Here is a 21,925-nt window from a genome sequence, read left to right as displayed (position 1 = left end):
AGGATTGGATATAGAAAGCACTATTATATTTACAGTGGAGGCTCATGATACCTGAGTTTGGTGTTTGCTGTGGATGGCTTCCTGTGAGGCAGCACAGATAGGCAATGGGCATCTGGTTGTTGACTTAGAATGATGCCATCAGAACCAGAGGAAACCATAGCAGAAATCTCAAAGAGCAGCACCCTCTATAAAGAGAATATTGAAGACCATGGAAGTTAGAAGTCTTCCTTGCTCAAGAGTGCATGCTTAGTGCCAGTGGCTAGCCCAGGATCCAGACCACTAGACTCACAGCCAGTTTGCATGCTCTTGAACCCCGTAGTCAAAGATGTGACTCTATCTTCGTCCTTTTGTAGCATTCGAATCGTGTTTTGATACTGATTTGATATTCTCACCAGTATGGCTAGATAAAATAAGAACACCCTTGTGGTACTTTTGCCTAATAATGATGGCAGCTTGTAATAATTGAGCACCTACTATAGGCCAGATGCTGTGATGTGCTTCACAACTAGACCCTCATTTAGTCCATGCAATAACCCTATAAGATAAGCAGTAGTATCATGATTTTCTTTTTTCTTTCTTTATTTTTTAAGCTTTCTATTTTTTTATTATACTTTATGTTCTAGGGTACATGTGTACAATGTGCAGGTTTGTTACATATGTATACATGTGCCATGTTGGTGTGCTGCACCCATTAACTCGTCATTTACATTAGGTATATCTCCTAATGCTATCCCTCCCCCCTCCATACCAGAATCTCTGGGACACATTTAAAGCAGTGTGTAGAAGGAAATTGATAGCACTAAATACCCACAAGAGAAAGCAGAAAAGATCTGAAATTGACACCCTAACATCACGATTTTCTTTTAAGAAAGAAAGAGAATAAATAGTTTCCCTATAGCCACACAGTGAGAGGCAGAGCCAGGATCTGAGCCTATAATTTGACTGCAAAGTCTGCCCCTAACTATCATAACATACTATACAGACAATCTGTAGTTTAGGGTAGTTCAACGGGATTTTTTAACTTTGTGATGGAGCCAAATTCAGTAGACACTGTACTGGGAGCACCCATACAACCATTCTGATGTTCATTTTCAGCACAGTATTCAATAAATTACATGAGATATTTAACAGTTTATTATAAAATATGCTTTGTGTTAGATGACTTTGCCCAATGGTAGGCTAATGTAAGTGTAGGCAGGGCTGAGCTATGATATTCTGTGGGTTAGGTGTATTGAGTACATTCTCAGCTGATTTTCCACTTACCATGGGTTTATCGGGATGTACTCCTGCCATGAATTGAGGAGCATCTGTATTCCCACCTACATCACCATAAGGTTGTGTTGATATTTACTCTCCTCTGAGCAAAGCCCTTGCTCAGAGCTGTCCTGCTTTTTCAGGAACACCAGCTAAATACAAAATCAGCCTTGAAATGCCCTGGCTTGGGGGCTGTCATCCCTGGTCATCTCTGTCCTCGAAACAGCTACAGCAGCAGCAGTGAACTGTCTCTTTCAAGCACCTGCAGCGAGTACTCCAGTGGCTCCTCCTACACATGGCACGATGGGAAGAACCTCAGGAAAAGGGTAAGGCCTCCTTTTAAGCACTGTGGCATCAGACTGAACCAGAAGAGAATCCTCTTCTGGTGGGATTTGGTCATGGAGGTGAAGGGCAGGTGGGAGAGGTAAGAAGGAAGCCACCATTTGCGGAGCACCTGCTCATGTATTATATTGACCTCCTTTCATCAGTGCCATAGCCTCGTAAAACACTATTTGACTATAAATTGGAGGCAGCATGGTGAGATGACAGAGGCCACACCTTCAGTGTAGGTAGGCATATTTCTACTTATATACATGCCAAGAGTTCCTTTACCAGGATGTTTAATAATGACTACTACTAGAATGACTCCCATCTACACAGTGGGCTCGCAGAGCTGGAGAGTCCTTCGTGCTCTGAATAGACTTCTTTGTACCCTGATGTAAGGGAAATATTTGCAATAGCTGTTTTATCCATTCCCTAATGTTGGAGAAAAGGAAAGAGCACACGAGAATGGAAACCCTGGATCAGTGTATTTGGAGGTCATTTTTCTACCATTTGTATACATTTAGTTCATGGTTTTAGCAGTGTAGAAACCAAGAAAATCCAGAACTCCCAGGAGATATTGATGAGGGAGTAGCTTTGTCATCCTCTGAACAAGAACTCAGAAGATTTCACGTTTGCATTTAGGGCTTCTTCCCTTGTACTCAGACTTCCAATGCAAAGTACGGAGCCTGCTGCATTATCAAAATTGCCCCCTCTAAGGAGTTGTTAGGTGCTCTGAATAATGACTGCTCAGAGCCTGGTTCAGAACAGACTGGAAAGATGGTCAGGGATGTTTCCTCGCTTTGTGAATATCGCTGGCTCCCAGAGCCCCTAGCTCTGTTCTTTTCACTTTCACACCTCTTTTTCTCTCTGCCTCTCAAAGGCTTTTCACTTTCTTTTATTTTTTTGGCTGGAATTCTTCCAATTACAGTAGCTTTTGATGTTCTAAGGCAATCTCTCCCCTGAATGAGGAAAAAGAAGGTTTTTAAGGCACTTCATGGACAGTCAGGTGGCTCTTTTCTGGATCCTTAATAGGGCTCTGCCATGGTCATGGAGTACCAGGACACCTGTCACATCTCACAGTGAACAGTCTTGTTTCTCAGGGACCTAACAAGCCAGACCCAGATTCATAAAGACATTTCAAATGTGTATTACTTAAGAAAGTTCTGCAGTTTCTTCCTTTGTGCTGGATGCTCATGTAGTATTAACTTACATAATAAACATGTATCATATTAATATGAATTTGTGTAGTAACTTATGTAACGATTAACATATGATTGATTGCGCTTTTTGAGTTCACAAGTATGTTTTTTCAAATACTTGTGTAGAAACAGAAAGGAAGCCTGCATGAAATGCACTAGCCTGCCCTACAGAGGAATTTGGCTCTAGTTGATAAGAAATTACCATATGTAGCACGGCTTTTTAAGGACTTCAGAAGCATTAGATCATGTAATGCTCCCAGTCGCCTACTAAGTAGGCTCTCCTATTCTCCCCATTTCACAGAAGACAACACTGAGGTGCAAAGAAGTTAAGTAACTGGCCCAAGATGCCACAGGCAGTACATGGCAGAGGCAGGCTCCAGAAGGTTCCAGAACCCACATTCTTAATTGTTCTTTTATACTGGCCTTGTTGAATCAGCCTGAAACGTGGTGAGGTTGCTTCAGTGATTGAGATTGGTTTGCTCCCATTGAGACCAAGAAGCCCTTTAGAAAAAAAAATGTGTAAGATTCTTGTCCAGTCAAGAAATGGAAGAGGACTGTGGACATTAAACACAGGCCCCAACCTCAGCAACAGCATCTTTTAGTCGGCCACATTGCTTCCCAAGAGCAACTCTCTTCCAACTTTCGCAGCAAAGGATGGATCTGCCTGTGGGAAGTGCCAGCTCCTCCCCACCATCACTCCCACAGGGCATTCATGTGTCTCTAACCCCCAAGCTTCAAGATTGGCCTAGGCTTTTCTCCAGCTATTAAATACTATAACCTCCTGTGGAGGACTGAAGGAGGAATGTGGCTGATCTCACGGGGCAGACAGCCTGGGCCCTGGGAGGTTTGCAGCCACTGGCTCTGGGGCAAGTCGCAGTGCAGCACTGGGCAGGCTCCCGAACGGCGGAAAGGAGGCAAGGCAGAGGCTGAGCATGTCTTCTTGGGGAGCAAACACATCCACATTTTTCAAGCTCTTGTGGGGTACTTTGGCCTGGCTTCTCTTATTTATTGTCAACATGACTATCAGGATCATGGAAATTCTTAGAAACTCACACTGTGGCAACTGCTTTCTGGTGGATCTATAATATCCAGATTCACTAATGGGACTTCTTCTGATTTCTAAAGGAGTTTGTAATGGTACAGGGAAGAGGAAGTGGGGCAGCATCACCAAATAGCATCTACTGCCAGCAACTTCTGACGGTGGAGAATTTCCTAAAGAAAAATTATAATTTGATTTAAAAACAAATAAATGTGTGCATTGTTGATAGCAAGAGTAATTTTCATGAAAATGCCTTAGATGTAAGCAAATGTTTACAGTGTACTAAGAAGCCCGGATTCAAATGGAAGTTTCTGACCTTTTTTTCAACCTCTGCACATAAGTGTGTGGGGCAGGGAGGAGACTGATGTAGCCAAACTGGTATAGAGTGCATTTCTGAAACCCAGAGCCTTCTCTTGAAGCTCTTTACCATTAATCATATAGCCTTTTTTTTTTTTTAATGGAGTCTCACCCTGTCGCCTGGGAAGGAGTGCAATGGTGCAATCTCAGCTCACTGCAACCTCCACCTCCCAGGTTCAAGCGATTCTCCTGCCTCAGCCTCCCGAGTAGCTGTGATTACAGGCATCTGCCAACACGCCCAGCTAATTCTTGTATTTTTAGTAGAGTGGGGTTTCACCATGTTGGTCAGGCTGGTCTCGAACTCCTGACCTCGTGATCCACCTGCCTCAGTCTCCCAAAGTGCTGGGATTACAGGCATGAGCCACTGTGCCCAGTCCAAACAGCCTTCTTAAGAAGTCGCTAGGTCAGCCCCCTAAACTCTGCAAGTACCATTTAAGAAATAGTGTAGAGTAACCTGTGATCTCTATTGTGACACTGACTAAGGTAAAGGGGAGAAGAGGGGCCAAGCTTGACTTTAGTAGTATAGCATCAATTAGGACTGCAGGCTGTGGGGCCAGACTGCCTGGGTTCACGTCCCCTCATGGCCACTTTTGAGTCGAAATCGACAATGCTGTAGAAAGAGCCTGAGAATCCAGAGTTCACACCTTTGCTCCAGCTCTTTCTGTGTGATCTCCAACAGACCCAACAATGAGCCTCAGCTGCCTGTTCTGAAGATGGAGTGAAAGCACTCTGTAAATGGCTGGTATACAGCAGAGGTTCAGTAAATGTTAGCTTTCTTTTTTTCCCGCCCTTCCATTTCTTATTAGCAAAACTATGAAAAAAAAAAATGAATATGTAGAGCACAGTCTTTTCTCTCTGTCATTTCCCATACATTTTTCCAATGCTGAGGCTGGCATTTGGGAAGGGTGATGGTCAAGGAATTGACCTTTCTAAATTTGGTAGGTGAATAATTACTATCAGGTTCTAAAAGCGAATGCCCAGCTGCTGTGTGTGTGGGTGTATGTGTGTGGTAACTTAAGAAAGTTTTCACAGATATCTGTTGCCTACCAAATAAAGTCATGAAGTCACAGAACTATCGAATGTGAGCGTAAAGATATGAACCAACTTACTTTTCCAGCTTTACCCGCTGCACCTATCATAGACACTCTACAATAAGGTCATGTCATTTTTCTAGTCATTCCCCCAATGTACCTTGAATGTACTTTCTGACTTAGGTCATTGCCCATCCCATTTCTTCCATCTGGAAGTTATTTCCCCCACTTTTAACCTAAGGCAAACCTGTCTTTCAAGAGCTAGGTAAGTTTAAAAGAAAAAAATATGTACCTTTCCTTTATGCCTTTCTCCGAATAGACCTGTCTGTGGCCTCCCTCCTCTGAATCTCCAGAGTACCCACAACATTTGCACTTCTCATTTTCTCCCTTACATACAGTGAGCTGTGGCCAATTCTCCTCTCCCCTGCTGGGATTTCTGCTCCATGAAGACAGGGCCTTTACCTTCTGTTTCTTTAGATCACTGCGCTGCTTAGCACAGGACCTGGCAAAATCAATATTTGCTGCATAGTTTGTGAATACATTAATTAGCTAATTAATGTAGGCATTTATATGTGAATACTAATCAACCACTAGTGCAAATTAAGTCCCATGATGGACTTTTCCTTTTATATATGCGTGTTCTATGTGGTTTAATCATTTCTGATGTCTACTTTTCTTTCCTAGCAATCATCACAAAACTGGGATAAAAGGCTAAGTATTGATTCTTCGCTCCCAAGTGGCTTTGCTAGTCCTACAAATGAACTACCTCCAACTCGTATCAAGGAAAGCCACATTTTGGAAGGGCTAAGAAAGCTACAGAAGCGAAAAGTGTTACTTGAACCCCCATCAGTGATAACCAAATGGGGTTATAAAGATTGCATGAACTCGAATGAAGGAATATATTCTCCAGGAATTAAAAGTAGCAGCCTCAAGGAGTATCCCCCCTGCAAAACAGCTGACCTGGGGAGCCCCTGCAAGGAGCCCCACAAGACATTTGTTTATGATCTAGATTCCCACGATGATGCAGACGATGACTCCTCCACCTTCGCATTGCTCCAAGCAGTTCCAAACCAGAGCTACAGGCCGCATGGCAGTAAACTAACCCACAGTGTTTCTGACAGTCTGTTTGGCTGGGAAACAAACAGAAAACACATTCTGGAAGGCACATCCTCAGTTTATCCCAGGGAAAGGCCTGAAAAGCTGACAAGTTGCGCCAGCAGCTGTCCCTTGGAGAGGAAGCTGTGCCCAAGTGTGCAGACGCCTCAGGTACAGAGGGAGAGGGGCCCACACGGCCAAGGCCATGGCTGCGTGGCTCTCAACCTCCAGCTTTCAGACACTGATGACAATGAAACACTCGATGAGCTTCACATAGAGAGCAGTGATGAGAAAAGTCCTTCAGACATGTCACTGGCTGCCGACACCGAGAAGTCCGTGGAGAACCTGGATGTTCTTGTGGGGTTTGGAAAATCTCTATGTGGGTCTCCTGATGAGGAGGAAAAACAAGTGCCCATCCCTTCAGAGACTAGGCCAAAGACGTTTAGTTTCATTAAGCAGCAAAGAGTTGTAAAAAGGACTTCTTCAGAAGAATGTGTTACCGTGATATTTGATGCGGAAGATGGTGAGCCCATTGAATTCAGCTCTCACCAGACTGGAGTTGTCACTGTTACCAGAAATGAAATTTCCATCAATTCAGCTCCTACTGGACCCAAGGCAGAACATGCTGAACTTTTACCTCAGGGAATTACTTGTTTACAGCCAGGAGCTGCTGCAAGAGACTATACTTTCTTTAAAAGGTCTGAAGAGGACACTGAGAAAAACATTCCAAAAGATAATGTAGATAATGTTCCCAGGGTGTCCACTGAATCTTTCAGCTCCAGGACAGTGACACAAAATCCTCAGCAGCAAAAGCCGGTCAAGCCCACACACACACTATCATGCCAGAGTAATTCCAGGTCTTCAGCGCCCATGGGCATCTATCACAAGCAAAATCTCACAAAAATACCTGCCAGGGGCAAGTCTTCACCTCAGAAATCAAAACTAATGGAGCCGGAAGCCTCCACACTACTCCCTTCATCTGGCCTGGTGACTCTTGAAAAATCACCGGCCTCAGTTCCTGGGAAACTCTCACGATTCGTGAAGACTGAGAGCTCAGGACCCCTCTTTGAATTACGACCAGATCCACACATTCCAAAACATCCCACCCAACTTCCGCACAGATTGCCCAGCAGGAGGGACTGGGTCCACTGCCCCAAGAGTCAGACTCCAGGGTCACGGTCAAGGCCTGCCATTGAGTCTAGCGACAGCGGAGAGCCCCCAACGAGGGATGAACACTGTGGCTCTGGGCCGGAGGCAGGGGTGAAATCCCCTTCCCCTCCACCCCCTCCAGGCAGGTCCGTCTCCCTGCTGGCCAGGCCCAGCTATGACTATGCACCAGCACCTTCATCCACCAAGTCTGAAACCAGGGTCCTCAGTGAAACAGCAAGGACCCCGTTCAAATCCCCTCTGCTGAAAGGAATCTCTGCTCCGGTTATTTCATCTAATCAGGCCACGACCGAAGTGCAGAGGAAGAAACCTTCTGTGGCCTTCAAAAAGCCTGTCTTCACTTGCCCTACACCCTCCCCAGAAGCAGTCATTCAAACCCGATGCCCTGCTCATGCCCCCTCCAGCTCCTTCACCGTAATGGCTCTGGGGCCTCCAAAGGTCTCTCCGAAGAGAGGTGCCCCAAAAACCTCTCCTCGCCAAACACTTGGGACCCCACAAATGGACACAGGATTACAGACTCCCAGGATTTCTCCTTCAACCCATGAGCCACTGGAAATGACATCCTCCAAAAGTGTGTCTCCAGGGAGAAAAGGACAGTTGAATGATAGCGCCTCCACACCCCCCAAGCCTTCCTTCTTAGGGGCAAACGAGTCACCATCATCTCAGGTCAGTAGTCCCTCTTTGTCCTCGTCACCCTCCAAAAGCCATCACAGCCCTCATGGTTGTCAAAGTGCTCATGAGAAAGGACTGAAAACTCGCCTTCCGGTGGGACTCAAGGTGCTCATGAAGTCTCCCCAGCTGCTCAGGAAAAGTTCCACCGTGCCAGGGAAACATGAAAAAGACAGTTTAAATGAAGCCTCCAAAAGTTCCGTGGCTGTGAACAAGTCTAAGCCAGAGGACTCCAAGAATCCAGCAAGCATGGAGATCACAGCAGGTGAGAGAAATGTGACCACACCGGATTCACAGGCACAGGACAGTTTAGCTGAGGGGCTTCCCCTGGAAACAGCACTACAAGAGTCATTGGAAAGTAGCATCCCTGGGAGTGATGGAAGGGATGGGGTAGATAATAGGTCCATGAAAAGATCGCTTTCCTCCAGCAAACCACACCTAAAACCAGCTCTGGGCATGAATGGCGCCAAAGCCCGCAGCCAGAGCTTCAGTGCGCACTCAGGAGACAAGCCTTCCACACCCGCCATGGAAGGGCCAGGCAAAGTCCGAACTCAGATCATTACCAATACTGCTGAGAGAGGCAATTCTCTTACCCGGCAGAATTCTTCCATGGAAAGCTCTCCCAACAAGGCCCCTTCTGTTCCCATGTTGGAGAGTCTCCCTAGTGCTGGGAGGCCCTTGGGGCACCCCTCCTCCAGGCAGGGCTCCCTGGGGAGCTCAGGCAGCTCCAGCAGTCAGCATGGGAGCCCAAGCAAGTTGCCTCTGAGGGTCCCTCCAAAGTCTGAGGGACTCCTCATCCCACCTGGGAAGGAAAACCAGCAGGCCTTCACCCAGGGAGAGTGCCCCAGTGTGGCTATACTTGCGGAACCAGGCAGTGACCGCCACCGGTGCCCACCCACCACAACAGACTGCCCTGAAGCCCTGCAGAGCCCAGGGAGGACTCAGCATCCAAGCACTTTTGAAACAAGCAGTACATCCAAGCTAGAAACTTCTGGAAGGCATCCAGATGCCTCTGCAACTGCGACTGATGCTGTGAGTTCAGAAGTCCCCCTCTCACCCACAATCGAAGAAAAGGTCATGTTGTGCATTCAGGAAAATGTGGAAAAGGGCCAAGTGCAAACAAAGCCCACCTCTGTAGAAGCAAGGCAGAAGCCTGGGCCTTCTTTTGCCAGCTGGTTTGGTTTTCGGAAGAGTCGACTTCCAGCTCTGAGTAGCAGGAAAATGGACGTCTCCAAAACCAAAGTAGAAAAGAAAGATGCAAAAGTCTTGGGGTTTGGAAACAGACAACTAAAATCGGAAAGAAAAAAAGAGAAAAAGAAGCCTGAACTACAGTGCGAGACAGAAAATGAGCTTGTCAAGGACACCAAGTCAGCAGATAATCCAGATGGCGGTTTACAAAGCAAAAATAATCGGAAAACACCACAAGACATTTACAACCAACTGAAATTTGAACCAAGGAATAGACACAGCCCTGTTACATGTTCAACAAAAGACACCTTCATGACGGAACTCTTGAACAGGTAACTCACTAGAAAAGCAGGTAGCAATGTAGAGGGGTCCCTCCACCACCTTAAAAAGAGTTGTTTGCTTTCTGTGCATTGAAGGCCAGTCAAGCATGTTTTTCATACAAGCAGAAATGAATAGTAGCAGTCTTTTATACATTAGCAAGAATTTAAACAATGAAATAAAAGTTAGCAATAAAATGATAATTTAGTCCATGTTACTTTGTTAACCAAACCAATGGTCTTTGAAATTAAAGAATGGTAAGTTTTATCAGCGTTGATAGAAATTCCACCTACACTAGGAACTATGAGTGTACCCAGATGGCATGAAATGGAAGAAAATTACACGTACGTTTTAAAGCATGCCGATTTCATTGATTATACCTAGCAAACATATACTTGGAAACTTTCCAGAAATAATGATGTTTCTTGCCACTCTTAAGCTAAAAAGGTATTTAGGAATCACTCTTCAGTGGTTTTTATTTTGCCCCTCTCCACAGTAATCATAAAAATAAAAAATACATTATGATATTGTCACATCTAAATTGACACGCTACTAGAATATTTGAAGATTTGATCAAAGCCTGTGAGGAACACTTATCCCTCAAAGGTTTCAAGACAAAGAGCTAGAAAGAGATTACTTTAAATATTAAAAGGATTGGGAAAAGGAGAGTGATTGAAGAAGGAGCAAGGTAACTCATGAGAGGAATCACTTTCTACCTGCAGAGTTGATAAGAAAGCAGCTCCACAGACAGAAAGTGGATCAACTAATGCTTCCTGCAGGAATGTGTTAAAGGGCGGTTCTCAGGTCTCCTGTCTCACCGGCAGCTCTCTCAGCACTCAAGGAAACCACAAGAAAAACATGAAAAGCAAAGCCGATATGGAAGTACCGAAAGGCTCCCTGGTAAGTGCTCCTGCATCCTGGTATCAAGTGCTACAGTCTGAGATGTTCTGGCTGGGGTCTTTCTACCATTTGCTAATCAAAGTGTGTGGGTAAGAGATTGCAGTTGGGGGAAAGAAAAGGTCAGTGAAAAAGGATTTGTAAAAAGAGAGAGAAATACTGGGGACAACTGCAGCAGAGAGCTGGCAGCTGGACCTCGAGTGGGCCTGGCCCTCAGGAAATGCTGCTGCTTTCCCCAGCTGTTTTCAAAATGATGAGTATAATCGCGGTGAGTCCAGGCAAATGATGCTACCGGTATCATCTTCAAATTACACCATTGGGCTGGAAATTTGTTTTGATGATTATTTCTAACATCACCAGCAACCAAAAAGGAACGAACATGATTTTAAAAATAAAAGTGCTAAACAATTTAAGAGACTATTGCCTATTTTGATGATTTAAGCGTTGTTTATGTTTTATGAAAGTTGTATGAACCAATTCATGCAACTTAGACAGAAGCTGTGAAGACTAAGAAAGTTTTTTTGGAACTTGGCTCCCTATCACTTAGCCTATTATGGGGTCCAGAATGCAGGGAATAGACTTCTTTTTAAAAATGAAAAAATAAATGGAGCATTTTTATATTTTCCTGGGGTGTACTAGTTTCAGTTAATTTTTTTTTTAAATTACCTTAAATTGCACTTACTCTCCTTACATTCTTTATGTACTTGTGTAAATAATTTGATAGTATTCATTGTTCCTTTTGGTAAGTTCCAGAGCACTTAAACACATAAAAAAAATTCTCTTTACGGAATTACTATATCCATATCTTTTTGTACTCTAATAAAGAGGTTATCAAAATATAGTATATACTACCATTTTCTGAAGGAGAGCTTTCAGTATTTCCCTGCATTATTTTCTGGAGTCGTTCAAGAGTAGAGGAGATTTTAAAGTGACCACGGCTGACATTATTAGCTATTAATTATTAGCTATAAGTATTTATCGATGTTTAGATTTCCTTCAAGTTTCACATACTTTAATTTGAGAGAAGTGGATGTGTAAATTTTTTTACTCAAATAGCTCTTGACTCTACAGAACCATAAGGTCTTTTTGACAAACTCTCCAAAATTGTATGCAGATTATGTTCGTTGCAGAGGTTTTTTTTTTTTTTTTTTTCTTTCCCCCATCCCATTTCTGCTCTTGGTTTCCATGGTATCATCCCTTCTTTGAAAACATAGATGTCCCCTGCATTATAAAACCACAAATTATAAGCATATCTGAGGCTGCCCTTGTAGTGTCACTGAAAGGAAGGGGAGAGAATGAACGTGTGAAAATGTGCAATATGCTGGAAATTCAATCCAGCTGATGGAAAACTTTGATAGCCTGGCAGAGCCCCTTATCAGAGGCGCTCGATTTAACTATGCTCCATTTAGTATGGTCCTGACAGCTTAGGGTATATCTTCACTGTATAGAAGTACCAAAAAAACAAAAAGACTTTGTGTTTGGCTTTCACGATTTCATTTTTATTTTCTTATTGCTTCCTAATGCTAAAGTTATTTGCCATGCTTTTCCTGTCTCATCTGCAGTCTTTCACAGGGTGCTCTGGTCTTTTCAGAATACCTGCAAGAAACACTCTTATTATTTTGTGTGAAGTACAAAGATTCCCTAACGACCCCACATATACATAATCAATAGGGATATGATAATTTTTCTAGTTAGTTGAAAGACAGATTAGTCATGCTGAGAAGCTTTTCCATACAGAGAAATGTCATTAACCTGGATAGTTGACTAGCTAGTCATTTTTTAAAATGTAAAATGCAGTGCTTTTTTGTTTCATCTCCGTAATCATCAGCATGGATTGGACTGAAATTACTAATTTCAGAAAGGACATTGCTATAGACTCCTTTGGGATTAGTACAGGAATAGGAGTGAAAACTCATTTATTACATGTTATAAGCCTATATAGGAAGGAGATTAGATGCAAAATGAGATGTTTTTTAACACCACAGCCCATTCACACAGGTATTCGTGTGAATACCCATGAACCTTTTAAAATTCAGAGTTGAAGGGAATTTCCCCCCACTAGGGCTCAAGGTAAATTCACTCTCTGCTTATTTTAAAGTGTGTTGCAAAGAACTTTTTCATAGCAGTTATTTTGGATGAAAACAATGTCTATATGGATTGCATTACGTATCACACTTTTTTTCCTACATAAGACCACTGTTTAAAACCTTATGATATACTATACCACCATCTTTGTTCTTTACAAACTAAGATTATATATAGTTATGAGAGGCCTAAGGCATTTTTAGTATTCTAATATGTAATAGAAAGATTATTTTCATACATATAACAAATCCACATGGGTAGCAAACCTCCACTTAGTTCACTAGTAACTGCATATTCATTTTTAGTATTGCTGGAAACATTCTAAAATACGTTCAAAAGTCCTATTAATGTTTGGCTGAATTAAATTTTTTTCTTATTTCACAGCCTTAATTAGAAGCTTATATCCCCATTTCTGCCATCATTTATAGACCACTTAGCTCTAATTTTTGTGTAATTTAGACAAGGGCTGTGCTACTTGGTACTTTTATTTAAATTATACAAAATCATTATAAAATAAGGAAAAGGCATCTCCTAGAAAGGCTGCTTTGGTATTAAGTTAATAAGTCAAAAAGAGGTACACTATGCTTGCTACATGTTTTAAGTTCTTCCTTCCTGTGGATTTAGATAATTTTCTGAAATGAAAAGTCTCAAAGAAAGACAGCTCTAGGCTCCCAGTTAACTATCACTGGGCAAAAATAAAAATCATTAACAAAATTAATGAGATCATATACCTTCATCATGAACCATTTTAATATGACCATTTTAGTATGGGTATTTTAATTTAAATTATTGGTACTCTCTTCACCCAGTGTCACATAGTCTTAAAAAAAAAAAAATCTGCTAATAAAAAAGCATCAAATACTATCCCATTAAAATGGTACCATGGTGATAAAATGGCAGAAAATAGTACAATAATTACACAAATTGTTATCATCTTATTAAGTTCTGTGAAATGTTATAATTTTAACATCCTTAATTGAACAATTCTGTTCTAAATGGTATTTTGATGCTAATAAGAAGCATGCATATTTTGCCCTCCGCCTGCAAAGTTTTCTAAATGAGTAGCTTTTCCAAAGGTTATGCCTTCCAGGAGTTTTCCCTCCCAGGATTATTTCCTGTCTCACTTAGATTCATTATGTTCTTTTCCTTTTCAAATGAGCTTTGGCATCGAAATGTTGGTTTCTTGGGAAGCCGTTAGTGTTAGGGTGATTCAGGGAAGAAAGATGTATAGAACTCCAAATGAAGGATGTTCTCAAAACTGGGTTTAATTATGAAATTATATCAATGGTGAATTATTTTCTCCCCTTTTCCACTTGTGTCTCTTACAAGCACATTTCTTCCCGCCCTTCCTAGGAACAGGAAGCTCAATTTAACTTCCTAGGAACAGGAAGCTCAATAAAATAGAAGTGCAGTGATATTTAATTGTTGCCTGTTATAGACTGGTGTTTGGAGTAGTAGTTCCTGAGACTAGAACTGCAGAGCCCCAAAAGATGGACAAGAGTTAGAGATGAATCATTAGAAGACACCCAAAGCACTGACAACTAACTTAAACCAAAAACAACCCATAGTTGTTGCTTGTGAGTCACCTTCTACTTTTTACCAAATGGGACATAACTGACATGGACTTGTTTCTGTTCCTGGGATGGCAGCAATGACTGGGACATTTCTGCATTTCTAACCACCAGTCTTTTCTGACCCAAACGCTTGCCAGACTTCTTGGTTTTGGGTCCACTCTCCCATTCTTTGCAGTGCTTTCCCGCATGGAGACTGTCCCACTTGTACCTATTTTTGGCAAATTCTTGACCTGGCAGCCTTCTTACTCCCAGGAAAGCTCCCACAACTTCCCACCAACATCCAGCTCCTATGGGATCAAGAATGAAAATTAATTTAAATTTCATCCTATGAAAAATATAATTAGCAAGGGGAATCTGCTGCCAAAATAAATTATGCCCCTCATTTCCATAGGCAAATGGATTTTTTTTAATTACTCACCACTTTGCATTGAAATCTATTTGTATGGATAATTAGAACTGACAAGTATGTCACTCTAAAGCACTCCCCCACTTTCCATTTTCTTGCTGCTTCTTCATCCATTCCCTTCAAGTTCACAGTTTCCCCCCCTGAGTCATCTGCCCCTCATGGGTCATCCAGCCCAGGAGAGCTGAGAGAGCCAGGGGACTCATTCACCATCTCAGTTCCTCTCATAAGTCCCCAGAGGCCACATTTAGCGTTTGCCGTTAAGCACATAAAGCCCTGGAAAGGCTCTGGCAAGGAGCTGACAGGTAGGACTGTGCAGTAGCTTCTGTTTTCTTTCTTAAATACGATAATTAGAGAAAGGAGGTGGAGAAGGCACACAGAAGGGGTAGGGAATAGTAGGGAAGGGAAGCGGAGAATTACACACACACACACATATACACGAAAAATGTTTACTACTCTTAAAATATAGTTTATGGATACTTGGAATATTGCCTTCATACCTAACTGGTAGACATTAACAAAGAGTAGTTCTTTGGAAGGTCTGGAAAGGACAGCTGTAACTGGACAGGGCACTCTGAAAAATTGAATTATAGCAATGAATAGGAATCAGGAGTGCTTGTTCTATAACTGAAATTCTGTATGACTTTGAATAGATTATTAACCCTCTCTGAACCTCCTTTTTCTTTATCTGTAAGATGAAAACTTTGTTCTGATTATTTGATTCTTTCATTTAGAATTTCACAGGCTGGCAGAGATGATGATTTACTCACAGTCCAACAGGTTTTGAGGGCACCCCTGCAAGTTTAAAATGTATAAATTTAGAAAAACCCGAAGGAAATACTATTTTACATTGACAGGTGGGGGAAATATGGGACATACTGCCTTAAGAGCTGATATGAAACTGAAAATATGATTTCCTTGTTGTTTCTATAAAGTAGGATAAAAGGCTCCCAGTGGATTATTAATGGAAACTAAGGTGTTTGGGGGCCTTTGGGTCACCTTGTCATGAACAGATCCCTGAGCAGAGAACCTTGGAAGGCAAATAAGTAGTGCTTTGGTCTTTCTCATACTCGCAGTACGTTTCCTCTCTGCCATCTGTAAATATATACTGCTAGAACATGGTCAGTTAATGAAGCCCTTTTTTCCTGCCTTCTTTCATTCTCTGACTTTCTTCCTGTGGAGTTGCTAACCGACAGGGAAATGCCCACAGATTAGACAGCTGAAGGGGAAAGAAAGTGATGAAGCATGGCCTCTTGATACCGAACCCTTAGAGATCTCTCTTTGCCAGGGTTGAGTTAGCCGTCTACATACTCTCTTGAGTTTGCCATCTCTGGCTATCAGCATGGTACAGATTAAGCACCAATTACATTCTAATATTGAAACTGCAGTCATAAAATGTAAATAATTCGTCTTATTCCATTAAGTATGAAAAATAGGAGGCAAAAAGTAGAAAGCTAAATCCAGCTCAAAGTCAGTATTCAGCCATATGACTTTTACATTGAGAGTATAAAATAATAATTTCTTGGCATTCAACTCAAGCCCTGTAGCAAATCCACCGACAACCTCTGATGTAAGTGCCTCAGCAGAACACCCATTTTATTGCACATTGTTTTCATTGGCTGCCTGGAATGTATTTCAAAAGAGCTATGTAGGGCCATTCCCTCCAGAACCCTAAGTTGTCTTGATACTGAGTCCAAGTCTGCATAGGCATATTCAAGTGGAAATTTCAGAATACCAAAGGTCCCCCTAGTAAACACAAACCTGGAGTCAGATTTGCTGTGTTTAAATCCCAGTGCCACCACTTTGACAATCACCTTCTCTGTTGCTTTGGGATGGGTCTTCATCTTTTAAAATAAAGCTAACCATAGCACCTGCTTCATAGCACTGTTGTAAGGATTTTGAGATCTTACATGCAAACAGCGCCTGCCCAGTATGTAAGTGTTCACTGTTGTTTGTGGTTGGTATTGCTGATAATGCTCTTACTTCCGCTATTGGATTGGGAAGCAGGGGGCCTGGGCTTTCATGCCAGTGTTGCCACTTACTTCATCCGTGCCAACTTTAAAGAGACCTCAGAATTCTCATCTGTAAAATACTGGGACTTCATTAAATTCTGTGTAGAGTTCCATCTGATGCTGCCCAATCAAGCGCCTGGGCCTTCCAACTGAAATATAAGAGGGAATGGTTTTGGCTGAAAAAAAAAAAAATCTAGATAAATGACTCACTGCTCTAGTTCACTGATCATACATACATCACTGTCATCTCCTTTCATTATGGAAAGAATGAAAAAAAAAAAATCGTCTTCTTAGTTACATTCCAGGAAAGGGCCAGGAGATCTAAGTATATTTAAAGTATATATTTTCATTCCTATTGAAATAACTGGTAGTGGAAGTCACTTACTCTAGAGGAATTATACCTCCTTAGACTTTAATTTTTCCTAACAGTCGTGTGTTACTGATTTTATTAATTATTAAAAAGCAAAGCTGTTATCTCTAAAATTGTGTGTAGAATTAGATACCCTGTAAATTCTCTCCTTCAGAGATGAAGTTATATGTCTGAAAATAAGCTCTTATAATTAAAACTTGCAATAAAGGCAAATGATGGAGTGTGGAAAAGTGGAATAAAAAAATATATGTTATATGTATACGTACATACTCACACATGTATATACATGCAAACACTCACACCTATGCCCAAATATTTGTTATAGAATGTATCATTACTCTGAGGATTGCAAAACGATCTTTTTAATAAAACAAATAAGAACTTGCATCATTTTCTTCTTCTTACAGGTAAAACAGGCAAACGAAAACTTGCAAGAGGATGAAGATGATGCAGTTGCAGATTCTGTATTTCAGAGCCACATCATAGGTAAAAATTCACATATTTATATGTCTTTTACTGAGACTTATTCTAAATGTGTCCTTCGTTCAGATATGGTACATTCCTAGAGACCATGTCCCTCTATCAAGTCTGAGTCTTAACTATTCACACGTGGTTGCCGTTATCTCCTTAGACCTTGGACATTACCATAAAATTAATGGGTCAAAGCAGCACCTATGAGGAAAACATGGATATGTGTAAAAGAATGCAAACTGATGGGAAGTATTTGTCAATATGAAATCAAAGTGATACTGAGTAATCCAGTTTCTATAATTGTCTCAAGAACACCTAGTGGTTAGAAGTGTGGGTGGTGGTTTTCCTAAATGGAATATTTGATAAATTGAATGTTTTACACATAGTAGCAAATATAGAATAAGAAAATACGGTTTGCCAAAACTCTCAACTCACTTTTTACATCATTTCTGTGAAAACTCAGAATATAGATAGTCCTGTCTCTGAAATAAGTTCAGCTTGTCAGCCACGTCTTAAAATTGTGCATAACCTTGAAGGAACTCAAGTTCCCAGCACACAGGAACTTTGCCGACCTCTTTTCAGCAGCTGGGAGGTAACCAGTAATAGAGGAGTTGCCTGTAACTACCATCCTTGTCAAGAGATAGAAGAAGTGACACCTTTAGCTGCTCCAGGCCACCCTGGACACTTGAAGGATTGGTTGTTCCTCAGGCTCTAAATATAGCCATGAATGTGAGCGTGCTGATTATTTAGCTTGACACAAGACACGGAGGCATCATGGAATCATTTCTGCAAGTCACATTTGGGTGTAGGAGATAGTACTGAATACCGTGTCCCAGGATGTGATGGCCCCACAGATCCCCAGTGTCTAGTATAATCAGCATGCATTTCTCCTCTCCTTTCACGTGGAGCATCTTTAGCTGCCCGCTCTCAGTCTCCCACTACTCGGCGCCATGTTGGCGCACTTTGTGGCTGATTTTCTAGCATACTCAGCGGTCTTGTGCAAACGATAATTTATAGATTGTCTGAGAGAGTTGTTGTACCCCCATGGCTTAATGAGACTGGCATGCCGTTATTATTCTTTTCATTCATAATTGGGAACACAAAAGTCTTCACAAACAACCGAAAGAGTAGTCTGAATAAGATTATTATTCCAAAAGGACATCCTTTATTATAGTTGTCAATGTAAAATGCTTAAATTGGTATCAGTTCTGCCTAGTTAGCTAATATTCGAGTTAAATATTGTTTAACAGCCTTCAAACATGACATTGTGCAAAGCCCTGCTGAGTCATCATTTTTCCATAACGAGGTGTTCTTGGGCCTATGAAATAATATATATAAAGTCACAAGCTGAATATTTTCTAAGAGAACTACAGGAATCTCTTAAAATATTTTTTAATAGGTAGCAATTCTTTATATCTGCGCTGCTTCATGCGATAGCCACTAGCCACATGTTGGCTGTTTCAATTTAAATTAATGAAGCAAGATAAAATTAAAAATTTACTTCATCAAAAATACTAGCCACATTTTGAATGTTCAGCAGCCCTGTATTCTGTACAGTCACTTGTTGCTTGGTGACAAGAATATGTCTTGAGAAATGTGTCATTTGGCAATTTCAACGTTGTGTGAATATCAGAGTGTACTTACACAAACCTACATGGTATAGCCTACTACACACCTAGGCTATATGGTATAGCCTGTTGGTCCTAGGCTACAAGCCTGTACAGCATGTTACTGTACTGAATATTGCAGGCAATTATAACACAATGGTAAGTATTTGTCTATCTACCCACAGCTAAATATAGAAAAGGTAAGGTTAAAAAAATGCTAGTATTGGCCGGACGCAGTGGCTCATGCCTGTAATTCCAGCATTCTGGGAGGCCAAGGCAGGTGGATCACGAGGTCAGGAGATTGAGACCATCCTGGCCAACATGGTGAAACCCCATATCTACTAAAAATAAAAAAATAAAATAAAATAAAATAAAAAAATTAGCTGGGGGTGGTAGTGGGTGCCTGTAGTCCCAGTTATTTGGGAGGCTGAGGCAGGAGAATGGCATGAACCCAGAAGGCAGAGTTTGCAGTGAGCCAAAATCGTGCCACTGCACTCTAGCCTGGGCAACAGAGTGAGACTCCATCTAAAACAATAAAAAATAAAAAAATTCGCATCAAAGATAAACAACAGTATACCTGTATAGGGCACTTATAGAAATGGAAGTTGCGCTGGGTGGGTCAGTTAGTGAGTGGTGAGCGAATGGAGGGCCCAGGACATCACCTTACACTACTGTAGACTTCATAAACACTGTACACTTAAGCTACACTAAATTTATTGAAAAAAAAATTCTTCAATAATAAATTAACTTTAGCTTCCCATCACTTTTTTACTTTATAAACTTTTAAATTATTTTTAACGTTTTGACTCTGTGATAATACTTAGCTTAAAACAAACACATTGTACAGCTACACAAAATATAATATTTCTTTATATCCTTATTCTATAAGTTTTTTTCTATTAAAATTTTTTTTCACATTTAAAATTTTTTGTTAAAAACGAAAACACAAACACATATATTATCTAGGCCTCCACAGGGTCAGAATCATCAATATCACTGTCTTCCACCTCCACATCTTCTCCCACTGGAAGATCTTCAGAAGCAATAACACACATAGGACAGTCATTTACTGTGTTAACAATGTCTTCTTCTGGATACCTCCTGAAGGAATAGCCAGAGTCTGTTAACTTTTTTTAATAAATGGAAGGAGTACAGTCTAAAATAACAGTAAAAAGTGTACTATAGTAGTAAATACATAAACCAGTAATAGTCGCTTATTATCATTATCAAATATTCTGTACTATACATCATTGTATGTGCTAGATTTTTCAATGACTGGCAGCACATAAGTTTTTATACACCAGCATCACCACAAACATGTGAGTAATGGGTTACGCTATGACATTACAATCGTTTAACTATGACGTCACTAGGCAATAGGAATTTTTCAGCTTCATTATAATCTTAAGGGATCACCATCATGTATGCAGTTCATCATTGGGCAACACATCATTTTGTGGTACATGACTATGTTCTATATCATAAATAGATCACATATGTTCCTTCATCACACAAACATATGTGTTCTATATGAATGTTTCCTTCATCAGTGTTCTGTTGGATAGTGCTGCGTTAGAGTAATCTAATGGAAGTACATTTGAACGATGTTTTTGATAGATAATTGACTTGATGTTCAGATCATTGCAGATGTATCTCTTCAAAGTGGTAGAGAACCATATGAATAAGCTACTGTTGGCCACAAGTAAACAACAGCAAAAAAGCCTGACAAGTCATTACATAAGTAATAAAGTTAATCATCTTATAGAATTAAAAGACTGGAGGAAGGCAAACATGAAAGAGGTGTGTAGCAGCTCAACAATGCCATCGAAAGCCCTTTATATACAGGTACCTTTTTCGACCACGTATTTGTATTGTAACAAGAACTCAGGCAAAGTTTTGTCCATAGTTAAGAAGAACTCTTGGGATCTATAAGTTTGGGGCACTCGATACTGGTTTGAGCAAATTTGAGTTGGAGAAGAAAGGACGGGATCAAGCCTACTTCAGTGAACTGCACAAGAATCATCGCCAGGGGAAAAAAGAGTGGTTTTGTGGTAGAACCCTGCTTTTGAAAAGTAGCCTGCATAAAGGCTAAGAATTGAGACAAACCTATGTTAAGCCAAATAGAGGAGCCAATATTGGCTCATCGTATCTATTTACTTGGCCATGATTACCCTGCTAGTTTTTTGTCCTCATGCTTGTGGCCTCTGGTTGCAAATTGACTCCCACCACTCTAGTCATTTACCTTTAAGACAAAAGTATAAGGAAGACCAAAACTTCACTACAGTTCCCCCATAGACTCCATCTTATGGATCATTGATGAGAAATGAATCATGCAGCCAATCCTAGCTGCAAAGGATGCTGGGAAAGTTAGCATGTTGCTTTCCAGCCTCCATTGCATGAAATAGCAGGGAAAAGAGGGCTGAGCATGTCTCCTAGGCTAGCCAGTCAATAGGCTCTCCACAGACCTTCTAAAAAGTCCCTCCATTTCAAGACTGAATGAGACTCAACAAAGTCAAGTGGTTGTTTATCTTAATTCCACAAGAATGGCCAAGAATATATATATTTTGTACCCTGATAATACCATTGTTCTTCATGTTGTCTAACCTAAGTGTTGTCACATATTCTTGCAATATTTTGTAACCATAATATGTTTCCAATAGCAGCAACTGTGCAAATCTAAATGTGTTATTCTTCTAACCAATACTAACTAATGTCTTTGACAGAGAACAATCAGGAAAGTTGTGAATCTGAATGTTTGCATTTCTGTGGTTAAGGGTAATCACATTAGTTTAATCCAAATGTTATGAGTTGATTACAAGAGAAGACATGTTAACGTGGCCAGATGCAGTAACTGATCTCTGTAAT

General features: G+C 41.0%; 1 protein-coding gene across 9 annotated transcripts in view; it reads left to right on the top strand.

Annotated features, from left to right (window-relative positions):
* NCKAP5 (NCK associated protein 5) overlaps window positions 1-21,925 on the top strand; it is a 978,205-nt gene that overhangs the window by 859,198 nt on the left and 97,082 nt on the right. For 6 of the 9 annotated variants that reach the window (XM_065525413.1, XM_015432050.3, XM_065525415.2 and 3 more), the window contains 4 exons: window positions 1,398-1,580; window positions 5,889-9,655; window positions 10,364-10,541; window positions 17,390-17,468. In XM_065525413.1, the coding sequence (XP_065381485.1) occupies window positions 1,398-1,580; window positions 5,889-9,655; window positions 10,364-10,541; window positions 17,390-17,468 (4,207 nt within the window). The remainder of the gene's footprint in view (window positions 1-1,397; window positions 1,581-5,888; window positions 9,656-10,363; window positions 10,542-17,389; window positions 17,469-21,925) is intronic. The other 3 variants (XM_074008901.1, XM_065525416.2, XM_074008902.1) reach the window with 1 other exon arrangement.

Source organism: Macaca fascicularis, chromosome 12 (assembly GCF_037993035.2).
Source record: "Macaca fascicularis isolate 582-1 chromosome 12, T2T-MFA8v1.1".
Classification (NCBI taxonomy): Eukaryota; Metazoa; Chordata; class Mammalia; order Primates; family Cercopithecidae; genus Macaca; species Macaca fascicularis.
The sequence above is the reverse complement of the archived record's forward strand: the minus strand, read 5'-3'. Positions and strand labels throughout refer to the sequence as shown.